The 18,404-nt window shown below is 37.4% G+C and overlaps 1 protein-coding gene across 2 annotated transcripts; it reads left to right on the forward strand.

Annotated features, from left to right (window-relative positions):
• Window positions 1-5: 5 nt before the first annotated feature.
• LOC113234075 lies at window positions 6-17,384 on the forward strand. 2 transcript variants are annotated; one of them, XM_026469329.1, is made up of 10 exons: window positions 6-431; window positions 531-735; window positions 901-1,134; window positions 2,975-3,107; window positions 9,323-9,561; window positions 11,305-11,494; window positions 12,530-12,567; window positions 12,637-12,771; window positions 14,325-14,537; window positions 15,766-17,384. In XM_026469329.1, exons 1-10 carry the CDS (start codon window positions 169-171, stop codon window positions 15,925-15,927), a joined length of 1,812 nt encoding a protein of 603 aa, XP_026325114.1. In that variant the 5' UTR covers window positions 6-168; the 3' UTR covers window positions 15,928-17,384. The 2 variants fall into 2 exon arrangements, with proteins under 2 accessions (XP_026325114.1, XP_026325105.1); XM_026469320.1 differs by having other exon boundaries at window positions 17-431; window positions 12,530-12,771; window positions 15,766-16,741.
• The last annotated feature ends 1,020 nt before the right edge of the window (window positions 17,385-18,404 follow it).

The following is an 18,404-nucleotide window of genomic DNA, read 5'->3' on the forward strand; positions in this document are numbered from 1 at the left end:
CCAAATATTTGGACTATGCGAATGGGTGAAGTGTTATTTATTTTTATATTTTGACTCATTTTCGCTATTTTAACGCGTTGTGCTTGATAACTATTATAGTGATTCCGTGAGATTGTGTAATAAGCATTGTATATTTTAAATAGTGGTTGGTGCAAAATCTTATTCAAAATGGGTTCGGCTCCTAGCGATTGGCAGCTTGGGTGTATGGAGATGAAACAGAGGGGAGCTCATCTTTTGCAATCTGGACAATGGTCAGATTGCACGTTTTTAGTGGGCACGGAGCCGCACCAAGTCGTGGTCAGTGGCCACAAACTGATTTTAGCCATGGCGTCTCCAGTTTTCGAAGCGATGTTCTACGGCGGAATGGCGGAGAGAAATGACCCTATACCCATCTTAGATGTACAACCTGAAGCATTTAAAGCTCTTCTAGAGTGAGTATACGAGTATATTGAGGCTCATGGCAAATACAATCTCTATGTTAACAATAAGCAGTATAAGAAATTGCATTTGCAAATGTACCATTTTTTCAGATACATCTACACAGATAACATAAACATATGTTCATTTGACAAAGCATGTGAGCTCTGCTATGGTGCAAAAAAATACATGTTACCGCATTTAGTGAAGGAATGTACTCGATACCTGTGGTCAGATCTCTACCCGCGAAATGCATGTAGAGCATATGAGTTTGCCAGGTTATTTGAAGAGAATGTTCTCATGGAAAAATGTTTACAGGTATATTTTAAGAATGCAGTATTAATGCTATTTTCTCTTCAAAATCTTCTTTATTTAGAGTTATTTTTCCTTACCACAAATTCGGTCTTTTGGCCAGCTATCATATAGTTCATTCTAATAAGTTGTACACTGACTAATATACTATATTTAATCCACAATTTCTAGATAATCAGTACAAACACCAAAGAAGTTTTAAATGACAGCAGCTTCCTAGAAGTTGAACTGAACACGGTGATCACTGTGTTTTCCTTAGACCATTTGAACGTTGACAGTGAGTTAGATCTATTTGAGGCTGCGGTTCGATATGCCAAGGGGCATGATAAGAGGAACTTGGAGAGGAGTGTGAGCCCCGTAGTGGACCAACGGCCTAGTCCTGGCCCTTCTACTTCAAAAGATAAGGTTAGATCCTGTCACCCACAATTAAAATATGCATTAGTAGATATGTACTTACTAACAGACCCAACATATTGCATCAACCAAATTTAATCATTCAATATTGTTATGGCATATTTACACCAGGTCGACAGGCGACAAGCTAACCTGGTGTAAATACTGAGTTATCTGATGACTGTAGTGCACAGTCGAAGTAGACCGAAGCGACTACATGTAAACGTATGGACAACACAGTCGCCTTTGGCAAGCAATAACAGCTGAACCGGTTGCATGGTGACCACAGCTACGCCTCACCTCGATACGCATGCTGGGCAGAGTTGCCAATTCATGGGGAATTCTCCAAACTGAAGGATTGTAATAAAATGGGATTTTTGCATTTTACTATTAGTTAGTTTATTTTAGTCTACCCTAGCTGCTGCTGCATCGACAGCTTGATGGTTGTTGATAAAAACACCAATTACGATGAACATTATTGATATAGTTTTTTGCAACATTGCACATCACTTGTTTGTATAGATGTGTTCACAAATTTATATATAGTTATTTGCTTATTGTATGTGTTGCCATTTGCGAAGATGTGACAAAAAACAATTTAATCAATATTACTGCTTTTTTTTTATTATAAACTTGCTTTTTTCTCGATATAATTATGTGGCGAATTTTTGGTTAATGAGCTATTGCACACTGCTACAATGCCTAGAAACCAGAAACTTAAATTTTCACACTGGAGCAGAGTCGAAGCGTCGCGACGCTTCTTGTTTTTTAACCGACTTCGAAAAAGGAGGAGTTCTCAATTCGACTGTATGTTTTTTTTTGTATTCGCCTATATAAAAAATACTATAGTATATGCATGTCTATTTTTCCATTATTAATGTACAAATTTGCGTTATGCAAATTTGGGTGTCGCCGCGCGTCTCTTGAGCGCATTGAGGCGTCAGACGCCGACCACACTGTTATCCGGGCGCACTAATGCGAGAGTAGTCGCGCGACGACACGCGTCGCCAAGCGTTGTAGTTAAGCATAGGACGCGACGCGACGCTTCGACTCTGCACCAGTGTGAGTTGAGCCTAAGGAAACTCGACGTCCAGGCGCCTATTTTGCGTGTGCTAGGGTCCATTGAACCCCTACACTCTGGATTCAATAGCACCTTAAGTTTAGTATTCCTTACCACAAAATATTAATTAGGTAATCACCAATTTATTACCACAAAATCGCATTAAGCCAGTAAGTGAAAACATTATTTCCACGTAATAACAGCGAAAACGACGTCTAATCTAATAAACTTCTTCTGACCTGGACCCCGATTCAGAACTCTTCGATATTTTAACCGATTTTTCGATTGGATATCATTCTCGAATCGAAGAACGCTTTCCAAGCTGTTCAGTTAAACGCTTGTTTCAGATTCGGATATGAGAAAAATTAAAATCGTGTTATATGTATACATTTTTAAGATTTTAAAGGTCTAAAATATAGGAATGTATTGGTCTTGCATTAAAATTAATAAAATTTAACAAAATCCAGACTTTGTTTAAAATAATAAGAGATTTCCATATTAATTCTTGCTTTTTAAACAATAGGATATTTGGTAACTTACATTCGATAACTGTGTTGTGAATAACGTTTGTAGCCTTTGCCGGTCGAGAAGTTTCAGTAATCGTACGGGAGTGATGTCATTTCGGTTTGGTTTCGAATACGACACTTTGACGTACGATTCGGGCGGTGTGAATAAAAATGAAAAGAAATCGTATGATATCAAATCGGATCTGTCGACAACTATCGTAAGGTTCTGAATCGACCCCCAGCTCATGCTGATTCCATGTTAATAAATATGAGGACTTCCTTACAGGTGGTAAACATAGAAAGCAGTGCCGAGAATAGCCCGGTTGGCGCAGAAGGGTGCGCGAGCGCAGCGGATGTGGGCCCGGCAGGTGACGCGCCTGTTACTACAGCTGAGAACCAACAGACACCGGACAAGGGAGGTTCGTAAATATGGTGATACCGGTTGTGTTCAGTACAACAGGATATTAAAATTTTGTTCCACCAATTTTGAGCAGCAAGCAACTGGGTATGTTTGCTTCATCAATAGAATGAAAATATAATTGGGTGCTAACTCCAATTAAATTCTTTGAAACTTCATACCAAAATATATAACAGATGTGACAATATTCAGTCGTACCTGTATGATGCGAACTTATTGTATATAATCCAACCTAACCTAACCTCCGGTTAAAAAAACCGACCTCAAAAGTCATTCATCCCCTAGTTTGCCACCCTTAGAGGTGGAATATTTTCTTGAAATTTAAATGGGACCACATCTGAGGTACTTTCTTTCCAACAAAAAAAGAATCATCAAAATTGGCTCACAAATGGCGTGGTTATCGCGTAACATACATACAAAAAAAAAGAAAAGACGCATTGAGAACCTCCTTTTTTTTGAAGCTTGAATACTTTCTTTATAAGTAATTTTAAAAAGGAACAAATGCTGCTTGCTTTCCACAAAATCTTGACCCTCGCAATTTTTCACATTTCTATATAAGTGTTGTGAATTTGGCATTCTCAAATCTTGTTTAACAAGGAGCCATACGTGCCTGAATACCTTAGTAACATAATTAGTTTTTAACCTGTAACTAAATAAAGGTAAAATGCTTATGACTCACTCAATTACTCATTTTAAGTGACCTGCATCAAGGGTGGACGTGGCGCCCTAACTAGGGGAGTTAGGGCGCCATTCTTTTTAATTAATTTATGTATAAGGCTCCATTTATATTGCGGTGGAAAGGAATGGTAGCGAATTTTTGTAACGAAATTGTACATGGTGTAATGAACTTTATGGTCAATTGTGTAACGTGCGAACTAGATACGAGCTAAAATCTTCCGCGGAATTCGCGAGCATTCCCGAGCATGCGCAAGAATTTCGCGGAAGATTTTGGCTTCTTCCATTCCGTTCCGCCGCAATATAAATTGAGCCTAAGTCGCCCAAAGTAGGGACTCTAATTCCCTAACTTTTATTGCTCTTGAAATCGGGTAGTGTAATAAACGTTTAAATTATTTACCTACTTTTTTTTTTTAAGTGATTGATTAACTGTGTTGCTACATTATCAAGTTCTAAACATATCGACAGTGGAAATTTGAAATGTCATAAAGAATATTTTGTCGTAATGGAAAATATTCCTTACTACAAAATATCGCAAATAATAGCAACATTTTTATCAACAAAAGGAAACAATGATGATTTTAAAAACAGCAATGGAAATAGCATCTTCAAAGGCATTGAGGCTCGCGTGTGTTTAATACCGGGTTCACGAGTCTGTCACATACATTTTTCGCTTGCTTGCTTTGACTGGACACGACGTACAAATCTGCCTTTAGCGCAAAAGCGTTCACGAGTCTGCGGAGAGACTTGGCGCCTTGCCTGCTACTGTTTTTCGACGCGGATCGACACACTCGAACCGGCAGCAGCTGCTCTGTGATTGGTCAGTGGTGCTGTCCTCCACAAACGTTCCTTTTGTTGCTTGCGTGGAAATATCAGGCTTGCTAGACATTGACTTACAAATATATGGACGACGGGTCTAATACAAAAACCACGAAAAAAATGTCCCAAGTCAACCTATTTAAACGTAGTGACATGTAAAGGAATATGAAAAAGCTAAAACGTTGAATTTAAATTGTAATGTCATCGCAGTACTGTCTGATTTTGCTTGCTTCGCTGTCAGTCGAACAAACGAAGACTAAAGCGTGAATGACGCTCTGTATACGATTTTAACGCCCTATAAGTTCGGACACTTGTTAGCGCGGACCCGACGTCCATATAATTGTAAGTCAATGTTGCTAGATATCAAACTCGCGCAACGCAAAGAAATCCAAGGTAAAGCAAGCGGCCGGCGCAAGCGAGCGACTCGTGAACAGTCCTGCTTGCGTATCCGCGAAGCGTGTCACGCAAGCATAAAACGCAAGTGAAAGTAGTCGAAGACTCGTGAACTCGGCATAAGGACCGACTCCCTATTTTGGTTTTACCGATAGTCAAACTTGGGTTTACAGTGTGTGAATCAACGTAAAATACATCTCGTGATTCATCAAAATACTCCGTCCCGTTGTCGTAATTTTTACTGAAATTTCCTTGTATGTGGTGTAGATTCGAATACTGTATCACTATAAAATTACGCTCTTGTACACACGTCGTTGTGGTTGTTATGTTTATTAACCGGCGTACTATCGGTAGCTCTCTGAGAAAGATACTACTACCTCAGCTGGTATAAATAATATTATGACGCTAACAGATGTACTGCATGTTTGTACATAATGCGTGCAATCGTGACTCATCTGCGTGCAGTCAAGACTTCTCACAGAAAAAAAGGATTTCTACTAATAAGAAAGAGCAATTTCTCAAAATATTTGCTAATTCTGAAAAAATATTTATTAAAAGTAATAAAATATTGTCACTACAAAAATACTGCTTATCTTTTTCTAATACAATTTTACTCTTAACTTTATTTTAACTTTGAGACAAATACGTTCACTTCAAGATTTTATTTCATTTCTAATCAATTAATTGGACATTACTTATATCAAGAAATTTTTACCTCTTACATCAAATTTAAATAATCTTAAATGAATTCAAAATTTCTTGGGTGTATTTTAAGAAAATATATTCTTAAACAAAAAAAGAAGTAGTTTTCTATTCAGATTAATATTCTAAATTCTAGAGTATATTCTTAAAGCAACATTTCGTTGCGTTTTCATAGTCAATCTTGTCGTGACATGTCGCCGAAGGCGCACGCGGTAACGATTACTTTTACTTGTGCTTGTAATCATAAAAATCATAAACAGTCATTTATCCAAAGAAACAATACGTAGTATCTCTAGTTTGTTAAGGTGTTCTTTATAGTCATAATTTAAGAAATTTGGTTACAGCATGAAATCAAACTACATTTGTAACAAGCATAACATGCAATTAGTTCCATCACGCCACTGCTAGATGGCATTAGATGTACTCTGAAACGCGCTATCGTTTTGTTAACTTCAATAGTATAAAGTCATCTCATATATTTGGAACTGTTAGTGCTTTCTGCCGCTGTAACATTTATACGGCACTGGATGGTCCTCAAGTATTTGAGAAGATTCCATATTTCCATCCTATTTCTGCTACTTTAAGGTTTGGCACTGTTGGGTCCATAACCCTGTAAATTTATCTTTTTTGATATTAGAAAACATAAATCTTCAGTAATTAATATAAATAATTAAGTACCTCTCAATTTTTCATTCTTTTTTTTTTCAAATCAAAATCGGACATTTCTAATAACAAATAAATATTTTGTTGAATCTAGAGTGGCTTTGTGACTTGAAGTAAATTAATTTGCTCTTGGATTAAATATTTCTGTCTTGTAACGAAAATACACTTTTGAGACGTTTTTTTACTATTATCAAGTAATTATTCTCTAGCGTCTATAGGGAGAGAATCGTTTTGTTGGATTTAATAAATTTGTCTTCATAAAAAGAATTTTGTCTTTTTTTGAGTAATCTGTTTTTACCGTGTGCAAACTTCGCGCTACTGTCGATGTAAACGAAAGCCTGAGAATCAAAAGCAGGAATTGACATTTTTAAAAGGATGATGATATGATTTTTTGTGTCTGAAACAACTTGATTTTTTTTCAGTAGTAACGATTACTTGAGGGTTTAATCAGCATAATTTGTAAAACAAAAACACGATTTATTTCACATTTTGTACAATTATTTATTATACATTTTGAATTCTTTTTTTGTAATGGCGTCCTTGTTTACATTTATGATCGCTTATTTCACCGCATAGTGTAGTCGGAGATTACGAACACGAGTTTGTTGATGGAGGATTTCGATAGTGATATTGAAATCATGAATCTTCCGAATACAGTGACAAGCTTCTAGTAATATCGGTGCTTCTTTTTTGACATCAACGAATACGCTGAGCTCCTGGGCTAGGCGCGCGGTGCGCCGAGAACATCTTGCAGTCAATGTGGACTGCATGCAGTTGTATAAACGACTTTGCGCATGTATTGGGTCATGGAAAAACGTCCATTTTGCAAAAATGATAATTTTCAGAAAAATAAATAAATCGACCCCTCCTACGTAAAGTATCGTATGTCGAAATTGCCAAGTTTACAGGGGAGCGTTTTAAAGTTCTGAATTCACTAAAAGAGTGATCACCATAGATCATCTAACCGATATCTAGGATTTTATAATACTCTATGTGAGTAATGAGCTTCGCCGAATAAAACTGAGAAATGCTAAAGTCACGTGTTATGTTCGTTTCAGTGAATTCAGAACTTTAAAACGCTTCCCTGTAAACTTGGCAATTTCGACATACGATACTTTACGTCGGAGAGGTCGAAATTTCCTTTAATTTTCCACGTTAGACGTTCACACCTGTCAAAAGTTGAAGTTGCTGAACGGAAACGATGGAGCCATTAAAAAGGCTTTTCGCTATTGTGAAATCATTTTAAATCCCGTTTTTCTCTAAGTGGTTTTTAGTTATAAAAGTTTATTTTATAATTCACGCTTAATAAAACTTCAAAATATATTTTTACACGTAGACCGTGATATGAGCGTTCGCTATTATGTTATTCAAATTTTTCCAGATTTTTTCCGGAAAATAACCACTATTTCAATTTTTTTTGGAAAATTACCCAACAGTAGTCTGGTAGCAGTTTTATTGGCAAATATTTATTTACATTTGGAAACGGGAATAAACGCGTTTACATGCGAATAGGTATTTTTCACACCTACCTAGTTTCGGCCAGATTGGACTGGTGACTACGGCCAGTGCAACCTTTCAGTCAGCCCGTTTCCAAATGTTAGTACAATGCAACGCGAAAGTGTAAAAGTATAAATATTTATTTTCCTGTTGTCGTACTCTCTGGAAAAGTAAAAGGAAAAATTACATCTGGAAAAATTAATGGTACCTATAACATGCAATCTTGAATTGCATCGTCAAAAGCGCACTTTTGCTAATAAAATATCTTTTTATGGCGAGAATATTTTTTTTTCTTCCAAAATCAATTTTTCGTTATTCATTGATGTTCTTGTTTTTAACCTACTTCAAAAAAGGAGGAGGTTCTCAATTCGTCTGTATGTTCTTTTTTTTGTATGTATGTTAAGCGATAACTCCGGTATTTGTGTTGGAAAGGGGGTACTTCCATAGTGGTCCCACTTCATTTTGAAGAAAAGTATCCACCTCGAAGGGTGGCTGTTCACGCATGAAGATTCATTCTTATAAATAGCGCCTAACTTTAATTTAGGAGCAATTATTTTAATGGTTGATTTTGTTATTTCTCCAATTCAAGGCGTTTTTCACTTAATATACTTTGAGTAGTGAGAACCGATTTTTATTATCTCCAGGGTCAAGTCCTGTATAGTGGCGAACTAGGGGATATTTCAATAAAACTTAGCAAATAGACGTAATTCCACTTATTTGTGAGGTCGGTTTTTTTAGTACTCTGTAGTGAGATTATTAAAAATAGTGTTAGGTGGTGAAAAGAAAGTACAAGTAAAAACTCATTGTTCCCTGAACGACAAATAAGGTAAAACCAATGAACGTTAATTACAGTATTGGCGATAAGAATTTATAATTCGAGACAAACTAAGCAAAAAAAAATTTCGATAAAAATTGTAAGTCAATTCATAACGACCGTGTCTAGGAGGTCCGATTCCCACATTATGCGCCACTGGCTTCAGGTGCTTGTTAGCGCTTGTTTGATTGCGCAATCGTGCGCGATTATTGTTTAAAATTTTTTAAGGTGACGTACTTTGCGCGCGATTGCTCGTCTTCGTTTTTGTTACAACGGAAAGAGCGGAAAGAACGGAAAGCGTAGGATAGACCACATGAAACTATAGGGCTAGCACGACAGGGTGCGACTTGTGCGATAAAGCACGGGAACTCTATGCGAGAACAGCAGTATCTCGCGCTTTATGTCGCTCTCGCGAAAGTCTCGGCCTTTCATGCTAGCCTCACTGGCGCGTGTAGGAGCGCTCATCAGTCGCGCGCGAGGTCTTTCCCCTTTTCCTTCCATCTTTACACGCGCGCTCAATCCCGTACGATCGCTGTATCACACGCGATAGAGTGTCTCTTTAAAGCCCGCTAATATCTCGAAATAAGAAGGAGGGCAGCGAGTTCGTCAATTGTTCCATTTTTTCTCACAACAAAATAATGTTATAATTACAGATGTAAAAGAAAAATCAAAGATTCGCAGTATAATCGAGAATATACGGTTTTTGACCCTAACGGCGCAGCAGTTCGCCGAAGGCCCTGCGCGGTCTTCCTTACTCTCAGAGACCGAGGCTTTCGCCGTCCTTATGAACATACTGTCCAGCAACTCCGCTGTGCCTATGCCTAATGGATTCTCGACAAACCGAGTGCCAAGGAAGCAGCTCATCGGCGGCGGAGCCCAGGGATCATCCAATGTACGTAGGAAATAAATTGCTTTGCACTAAATATAGTATAGTTTAGCACACCGCCCAAAGTTGCCTGTCTGTCGATTTGAATTAAAATAACCACGGAGTTGAAGTCCCCACAATTCAAAAGAGAAGCGGTAGATCACGTCGGCGATGGCTGGATATCTTAGACTCATTTTTAATGGACTGGCGCAGCAGTTTTTGCCCAGCAGTGAGGCAGGCTAGACTTATAAAAAAAAATTAAAAAATATTGTACATATATATTGTTGTATATATATATGTACGGTGAGTATCGCTAGAGCTCCGTCAGCTCATCCCGCCCTTCTCTATTTACCATTGGCTGTCCAGACGTACGGCGGGATATTATTTCTACTTTGTCGATATTCGCTTTAGGCGTGCAAGCCCAAGAATATTCTTATCATCGGAAAATGCTCCCTCTCCTCGCGACTGCCTTTCGTTAGAGATCGTGCACGAAACGGACAAGAGTTTGCCAAATATTTTACATACTCCAACTTGGTTGCTTAAACTGCCTCTGTGGCTGAACTGCCACGCAGAGGTCCTGGGTTCGATTCCGAGGCCGGGAGAAGTATGTGTATGGCCTACATTTATTTCTCTCGCGAGTTTGGGTGTCATTTGTGGTTGTCTACGTGTGTGTCCATGGCACACGCGACACAGGGTTTCCCTAGTGCGAGGCTAGAAGTGTGTCGCGTTATTATTATTATTATCTTAAACCACATTTTCGAATGTTTAAATTTTGGGTGCCAGTACTTAAATATATACTCTACGACACCTAATTAGAATTATCTTGCATTTTCAGTATTAAATGCCCCAAGTTTATAAAAATGTTTGATTGTATCGGCTTTCTTCGCCATAGCGCCACCCGTGGGAAATCTATGAAAGTTTTTTCTTCACTCAACCAGGTACCTTTATAGCTACCAGAGGTTCAATAGAAATGTCGCTTTATACATTGTAATATAGACTGTAATGAAATGAATATTATGATGTTTTAAAATTGTGATATTCATTTATTTTTGTGAAATTACTCCATTAGTTTGTAATAATTGCTAATAAAAAAATCGAACACTCAGAACAAATTCCTGCAATCTGAGTCGACTATTTGATAGATCTAATACTATTAATGCAATTTGTTGGTATACTAAAGGTCAACTCGGTATGTCCTTGTTGAAAACTTTGAATTTGTAAAACCAGGGAATACTTTCTATTTAGTAATTTATAAATAAAAATGCAAGGTGACCCGAATTATGTGACCGAGATTGTAGTAAAATACACACATTAACAGCGTGTAGAGATCAAGCATGTATTTACTTTTTTTTTAATTACTGAAAATCAGGTGTTTTTTATAATTTTTTTTCAGATAAATTTCTGAACTCGAATTTGAAAATGAAATTGACTTAAAACATTCATTGGTGATAAAAATAATTCATAAAAATAACCTGATTTTCTATAATAACTGCCTCCGTGCCCGAACGGTTACCATGGCGGACTGCCACGCAGAGTTCGATTCCCGGGCCGGGAGAAATATTTGTATGACCTACATTTATTTCTTTCGTGAGTTTTGTTGTAATTTGTGGTTGTTTATGCGTGTGTCCATGGCACCCGCGAACCAGGGTATCCCTAGTGCGGGGCTATGTGGTGTGTATGCGTTATTATTATTATAATTAGCAAAAACGTGCTTTCGATGAGTGTAGTAGCGGGGGAAGAAAAAGCCTATAGGTGTTGATTGTGCAACAGATGCCGACGTTTACGGTTGATACGCCGAGTCCTGTGGGCGGAGAGACAGCGTGCCCGATGGAGCGGATGGACCGGCTGGAACGACTGGAGCGGCCCGCCAACCCGCATAATCCTGCGCTGGCGCTGCCGGCCATCTCGCACCCACACCACGCCTGCCCGCTCTCCTATCCGCGCCCCTCTCGCTTCGACGGTACGCGCTTTTGTCACTTACAATGTGGTCGTACCTCGATCAGATTGGGAGTGACCTTAAAAGTACGCAGAAAACGAGTGTAACCTTAAAAACCTTTACCAACTTGCTTGGAAAGAAAGCCTGGAGTTTCTTTTCGAGGAACCCTTTATTGGAATGTATTTATTACCAAACTAATTAGGTAGTCCATATTTGTTAGAAACGGTAATCTTATGCGTTAAGTTAGTAGATGAAAGTTTTTAGTAGCAATAAAGCTCTTTGTGAAAGCGTTCATTCAGGGAAGTACTGCCATCTTACCTATTTTCTGCCGCCAAGCAGTATTGTGAGCGTCACTGTGTTCCGATTTTGACGGGTAGGGTGCTAGTAGAATTACAGGCACATGGGACTTATCAATTTATGTTTTTAGGCCCTCGTTGCTTTTAAGCCCGCCTAAGATCTTAGGGACAAGGAGGAACAACGGTTCCAGGCAGCACAAGCTGGGACACCTTTTGCCCTCTGACATGTTTGGCGTAACGTTTATTGTTTGTATATGTTTTGGCTTAACATGTTATTTTTGTCCAAAACGTGTCATTCTGGCAATAAAGGAATTTTGTATTTGTACGTCTCGTGGTGACGGGCGCAGTGGCAGTGCCCTTCAGATCTTAGCGATTTAAAATTGTGTGTGGCACTGCATCTGCTGTGGACAGGGGTGTCGCTTAACACCTAGCGCACGACTTATTCATCCTGACACTTGGTGTCATAAAAAAAACAGAGAACAATTAAAATAAATGAAATTTGATTACTCTATTTTTTTTTTTCAACTATTATGTCAATGCGTAACATTGAGAACTTACGGAAAATTGCGTAGTCCATTCTTTCTGCTATAATCTTCAAAATACCATTGGTAATTGGTTATTGACAGCTAAACAAAAGACGAACTCACACTGCCTTTCTTGGTGTTTCCGTCTTTCAGCATACAAAGTATACAGTAAAAAAGGTCATACAGCGCTATTCTAATTGAAGATATTAGGTCTGATATATGCTCTTGTATACCATCAGGCATGAGACTGCATTCAGCAGTTCACGTTCCAGTGTCAGGCATGAATGTAAGTGCCCCCTTAACTGGTCTTGGGCTTGCGGCGATTGAGCCCATGGAGCGCTTAGGGGGCATCATGGGAGAGTTCAACAAGATCTACTGCCAACGAGCCATCTTGCAGCAAACTGACTGCCTCAACACCAGTGTGCTGGATTGCTCTGTCACTTTTATGGTGGATAAGAACATATGTCTACTCGGAGTCCAGGTAACTATACCTTTTTCTATATTCGGATTTGAATTTTTTTTTTAAGATGGAGTAAAATGACACGCAAAAGTGTTGCCCGCTTGCAAGTAGCTAGTGATTGCAGTCGATTAATATTCTATCGACTGTTATAAATAGCAGAACTTGATTAATTTGAATCATCATAGGTCCATTATTCTGCCAATTGCTTGGCACAGGTTCATTTGAATTGTCAATTTTTGTAAGTCCGTAGTTTAGTTCATTTCTCTCGACATTACAAAGAAGAATGGCGAAAGCTGCCCCAATAACGACGTAGAGCCGTTCCTAGACTTTGCTAGTATAATTTTAGTTTATGCCTAGTTATCAATATATTTTGTATATTTTTAGAAGTCGGGAATAAAAAAATGTAAAACATTGTATTTTAGAATAGATGCAAGAACACAACGCAATTGATTCAATTCGACTATAGATTAGGTAACGTTCTTGTATGTACGTTTCGTTTTAAACATGATTGAATGTTTACCTACCTTAAGTATTGGTTATTTTATAGTACACACATAACGCTAATGAAATAATCAATTAAACAGTAATGACATAAAGCAAAAAATAAAACGCAATGTGACAAAAATATTTACAAATATTTAAATGAGAGATAATGAAAGTCCCAAAGGAATTGACAAGAGACCTCTTGCCAATGTCAATGTCATATTAATATTGAGAACTATGACTTACTATTATACATATAATTATTATTCTCATTATTTTGTAAACTGACGATCACTTTTCGAAGAGTAGTATAAAATGATATGTAATTGTATTATATATATATTTCTGTGAAATTTGTAATGTTGAGATAATAGAACATTGTGTATTAAGGACGGAAAATAAGAAATTACCAACGAGGGTCTATTAGAAGCTCGAAGCAGAGGTCTTGAGGGTTTTAATGACTTGAGTTTTGTATTTTTTTACCATCCGTGATACTTACAATGTTTTTCGTCACATTTGCGAGGAAATAAATACAGTGTTTATTTCTTGTATAAATAAATATGGTTCATAACACATCTATTATGGAATTTGCAAATGGCGGGCTTCTTTTTTGTTTTTTTTTTTATCAACAGATAGCAAGCTAGCTATTCTTCCATAGATAATACAAATGGAACTAAATGTTGTAAAAAGCAAAAATGATTACAGCCATGATGGACCTTAAGAAATTTTGCTTTTTTTTTTGTACAGAAAATAATCAAAATGTAGTAAAAGAAATTCATAATAATTAGTATTTAGTTAGTATGTGGCTGCATTAGTAACATTTTAAGCGAATGTTTTAATTTTGAACTTAAAATAACCTTACTTGAACCTGATCACCTGTTCTGATGTAAGGAAGTAAGTCGTGCTATATATAAGTTAAAAAAAAACTTCTTATCGACGACTTTGACTGCAATGGAAAGTAAAAAGGCCCGTGGGTTTTATTTGGGGCATTAAAGTCAAGTTAGCCACCACGCAATCATACTGTTTACGAGCAAGCGTGATGAAAATAAACTGAACAATTGAACAATATAGTACTTGGTGCATGGCGGCAGGTGCCGACGCAGGCGCCCAGCGAGGAGAGCGCGGTGCAGGGGCTGAACAGCGCGGTGCTGGGCGGCCCCACCGGCTACTCCGAGCTTCTGTACGCGCACCTGCTGGACGCCGACGGCGCCAGACTCACCTACACGCACTACACCAGCCGCGTGCCCTACCGCCACCTGCTCGACATCATGTTCAACAGGCCCGTCTACATACAGCGGAACAAGGTAAGGTTCTCTAAGAGTCGTATTCTAGAACTTTACTCAATGCTCAAGTCAGGATTGCAATGAAACACAAGCACTGGAAATACGACCCTAATGGCAGGGACTTGAGTATGATTTCGAGTGCTTTAAACCATACTCAAATCCTGACTTGAGCATTGAGTAGAGTTCTAGAATACGACCCTAAGACCAATCACATGAAAACTATGGCACAGTTGTAGCTAGCTGTTAGAATTAGCCTAATTTGTCAATATGCTGGTGCCAAAATAACTACTTTTTCTTCTTTGTAATGTTATAGCTCCATCAATATCATCGATGATTCCGCCAATGTCGAGTTAATGAACACACGCGTATTTTACTCAAAATTTGATCGGTGAATTTCGACAGAAATCACTGAGAGGAGAATTTATTACAACAGAGAACTTACACAGACTAGGTTTTACGCCAAAATGGCTGAAAGACTACTATAGTCTTTTTTTAAGACGGAGTAAAATGACATTTGTGGGGTTGCCAGTTTTCACAACTATTAATAGTTATGTAGTAGTTGTCGATAGTTTTATCGATAGATTGTGAAAAATGATAAAATTTTACCAAAAATGACTGAATTGTGAAATGATGATAGGTTACGACGATTACTAATTTCGTTATTGCCTTTTTTATTCTTATTTTGATTTACTAGTATCGAAATCAATTTTCATTCATATACATTTTCACAAGAATTGCCTGATTTGATTATAAACAGAGATTTTTTAAATGATACATTTTAAAAATCTCTCTCTGGTATTATAGGGAAATCCGAAACCAAAGAAGATACAAGGAAACTGTCTTAGGAACCATTAAGTCTTTTTTTGTGTCAACAATTTTGGCATAGTCAATTTTTTCGTCAAGCGTGAGCTGTCCATAAAAAATTACTAAAATTGGTCTATTTTTTTTTAATGCTGATCGACTCAGTTTTATTTAAGGATCATTTCATTGTATGGTACGAAAAGAAGTCCAGCCGAAGTTTGTCAAATTTAATCAAATATTTTTCATACAAAATGAATAAATTTGGCTATTTTTTTAAAATGTTGGCCAATGACAATTCATGTTACCTAAAAAAAAAACTATTTTACAAAAAAACGAGTGTGCTGTGTCTTATTCATGTTATTTTTTCCAAAAAAATGTGGAAAAAACATTTGATTTTATTTTCAAATTTCATCACTTGTTCACGGCCATAAAAGTTGTTTAATTTCAGGTATACAAAGTGGGCATAGTGTTCAACAAGATGGGGTGGTACCCTCTGGGCACATGTGCTCAGCAGGTAGCTGCAGAGTCGGTCTTCTTCAACTTCGGCATCGGCCAGAGCTCAGACTCTGTCCGCGACGGGCTCATACGCTCCATCATATTCTCCTATTGAGTTTACGCCAAACCGTTAAGGCTTCGCCACACAGGATTCGGATCGACACCAGGAGCGATTCGGGCGCGGCGTAAGTCGAATAGTTTTCCACGGGAGACAAAACAACGACGCTAAAATATCGCTCTTAAAAGTCTATATTACATCGCTTTTCGTGTGGTGAAGCACTTAACGATTGTGCTTCACACTGTAGTGATAATAGATTTTTATTAATACTAACTTTCGAAAAAAAGGACCTATTTGAACGCAACAGCGTCGCACTGTGAGAGTGCAACTTTATTTCGCTGGCCAAAACACGACAATTACGGCAAATACTCCTTTTTTTGGAGAGGCATATCCAGCAGTTTACTATATTCCAGTTAAAATAAGGTTTTAATGTCGTAAAACATACTTCAAATATTTTAAATTAAATATAAAGTTACCGCGTTGTCGAAATTTCCTATGTATTTTTGTTAAGATCTTCTAAGATCTAAAATCTCTCACTAGACATCACTAGCGGCTCAAATCCAGTACAAGGATCTGTGACAAAAACACATAGGAGAATTTCGACAACCCAGTAACTTAACCCGTAGCTCAGTTGGTAAGAGCAATCTGTAAAAGGCGTCTGTGTTTCCCCGGAAAAAAAACATGCTCAGTTTATATTGCAGCGGAACGGAATGGATGTGAATTTTTGTAACGAAATTGTACATAGCATAACAATCTTTATTCCGCGAAAAATTTTGGCTCGTATTGAGTTTGTACGTTACACAATTGACCATAAAGTTCATTATGCTATGTCTGTCTGTCTGTATGTATGTACTATGTCGTTACAAAAATTAGCTTCCATTCCGTTCCGCCGCAATATAAATTGAGCTTAATTGTTTTTTTTTTCAGGGAAACACAAACGCCGTAGTGTATTTCATCCATTATTATTCATTCATCATTAGTATTAGTCATTAATCCATAATTTATTAAATGAGAATGGGTGGTATATCCACGACAGAAGGATGGAATGTTCTAGATGTTCTTGTTTTGAAACTTCGATTTCATATAACAGGGTTATTTATAAAATACAGACTATATTACTAACGTCTCATAAACAAGCAACTTTAGCTCCATGACTTTTTTCAAAAATTTCAGTAAAAATTTAACAAAAATAAATTGTCCAGTTTTTGTTGTACTATGTCGTCGCCTTACTTTCTCAAACTCGTACCTTAAATTACAAAGTTACTGAAATGCAAAAAATTGTATATACTAATTTTGCAGGCATCACAAGTAGCGTAGAGTTAAATTTAAAGCTTGGCGTGGTATCGACCCTGTACGAATGGTCTATTATGAAAAGCTTACACGGTTGCAGAAGACATACATGATTGCTTTAGGGTAGAAATGCCAAATACGATATAATAATTATCAAATAATATAATATAATTGTCAAAGTAGTATTTGTCATTATGCAGGCTGTATATTTGAAAGAGGGACATACTTATAGAGTGCGTTATATTCCTGATTCTGAACCCAAAGAAATAATAAACTAATGAACTTAAACTTTACAAAAAATATTTTTTAATTTTTTTTTATCGACTACTACTTGAGCACAACATTAGTTATCGAAATCTATGCACATCACTATTATTGCTCCGACGCAGCGGCGAAAAGCAAAGCACAGGTCGGGGGTGAGGACGCGGGCGCATACGCGAAATTGCTCAGTCCACGCTCGACCTTGATCTAACGAAAACACGTAAATTATTTGTACTTCCACCCGCCCGGTCGCCGCAAAATGGGTATTTATTCTAACGTCGAATTGACTGAGATGGTGCGACTTTACGCAAAAACTGGTGATAATGTGAGGCAAGCTATTGAAATGTTCCCAAATCGGAGTTTACGCAGGGGAGGTGAACAGTGTCGAAGCGTTGCGTGAGAGGATTATCTCAGCATTTTATACTGTGAGACAAAATGTGTTTGTGTTGCACAATTTAAAACAAAATTTACTATGCCGTGTTAGGCTATGCATTGTGGAAAACGGTGGACATTTTGAACACTTGCTCCGTAACACGCAAGTGTAAATAAACTGTAAATAACTAAAAAATCAATCATTGTAAATAATTTGATTTCACGTTTTTAACTACGCCAAAAACCTCAATTCTTATTAAATGATAACTAGTAACTAAATCATCACTTATCTTTTTTAGTACGTAAAACGTTTCGGTGATAGTTCAAGTAAAAAACAATTAACATAAGCTAAAACGTAAATGTGAAATCATTGTTATTGTTGCTGTCTCACTCGGCACTCGCTTGGTAGCATTCCCATTGCACTCGAAATGAAGCGTAAAGGGAATCGGTTTATTCCTATGTACACTTCAAAACACATTTGTTGATTTATTTTTTGTTCTATCCCATATCCTAATTTTATTTTAGTCTATGTTAAGTTGTAACATGATTTACTATGACATGTCTCACTTTCAAATATACGGCCTGTATAAATAGCAGTTGGGTAATTTTCT

The sequence above is a fragment of the Hyposmocoma kahamanoa genome, unplaced genomic scaffold (genome assembly GCF_003589595.1).
Source record: "Hyposmocoma kahamanoa isolate Upper Pololo Valley unplaced genomic scaffold, ASM358959v1 102, whole genome shotgun sequence".
Lineage (NCBI taxonomy): Eukaryota > Metazoa > Arthropoda > Insecta > Lepidoptera > Cosmopterigidae > Hyposmocoma > Hyposmocoma kahamanoa.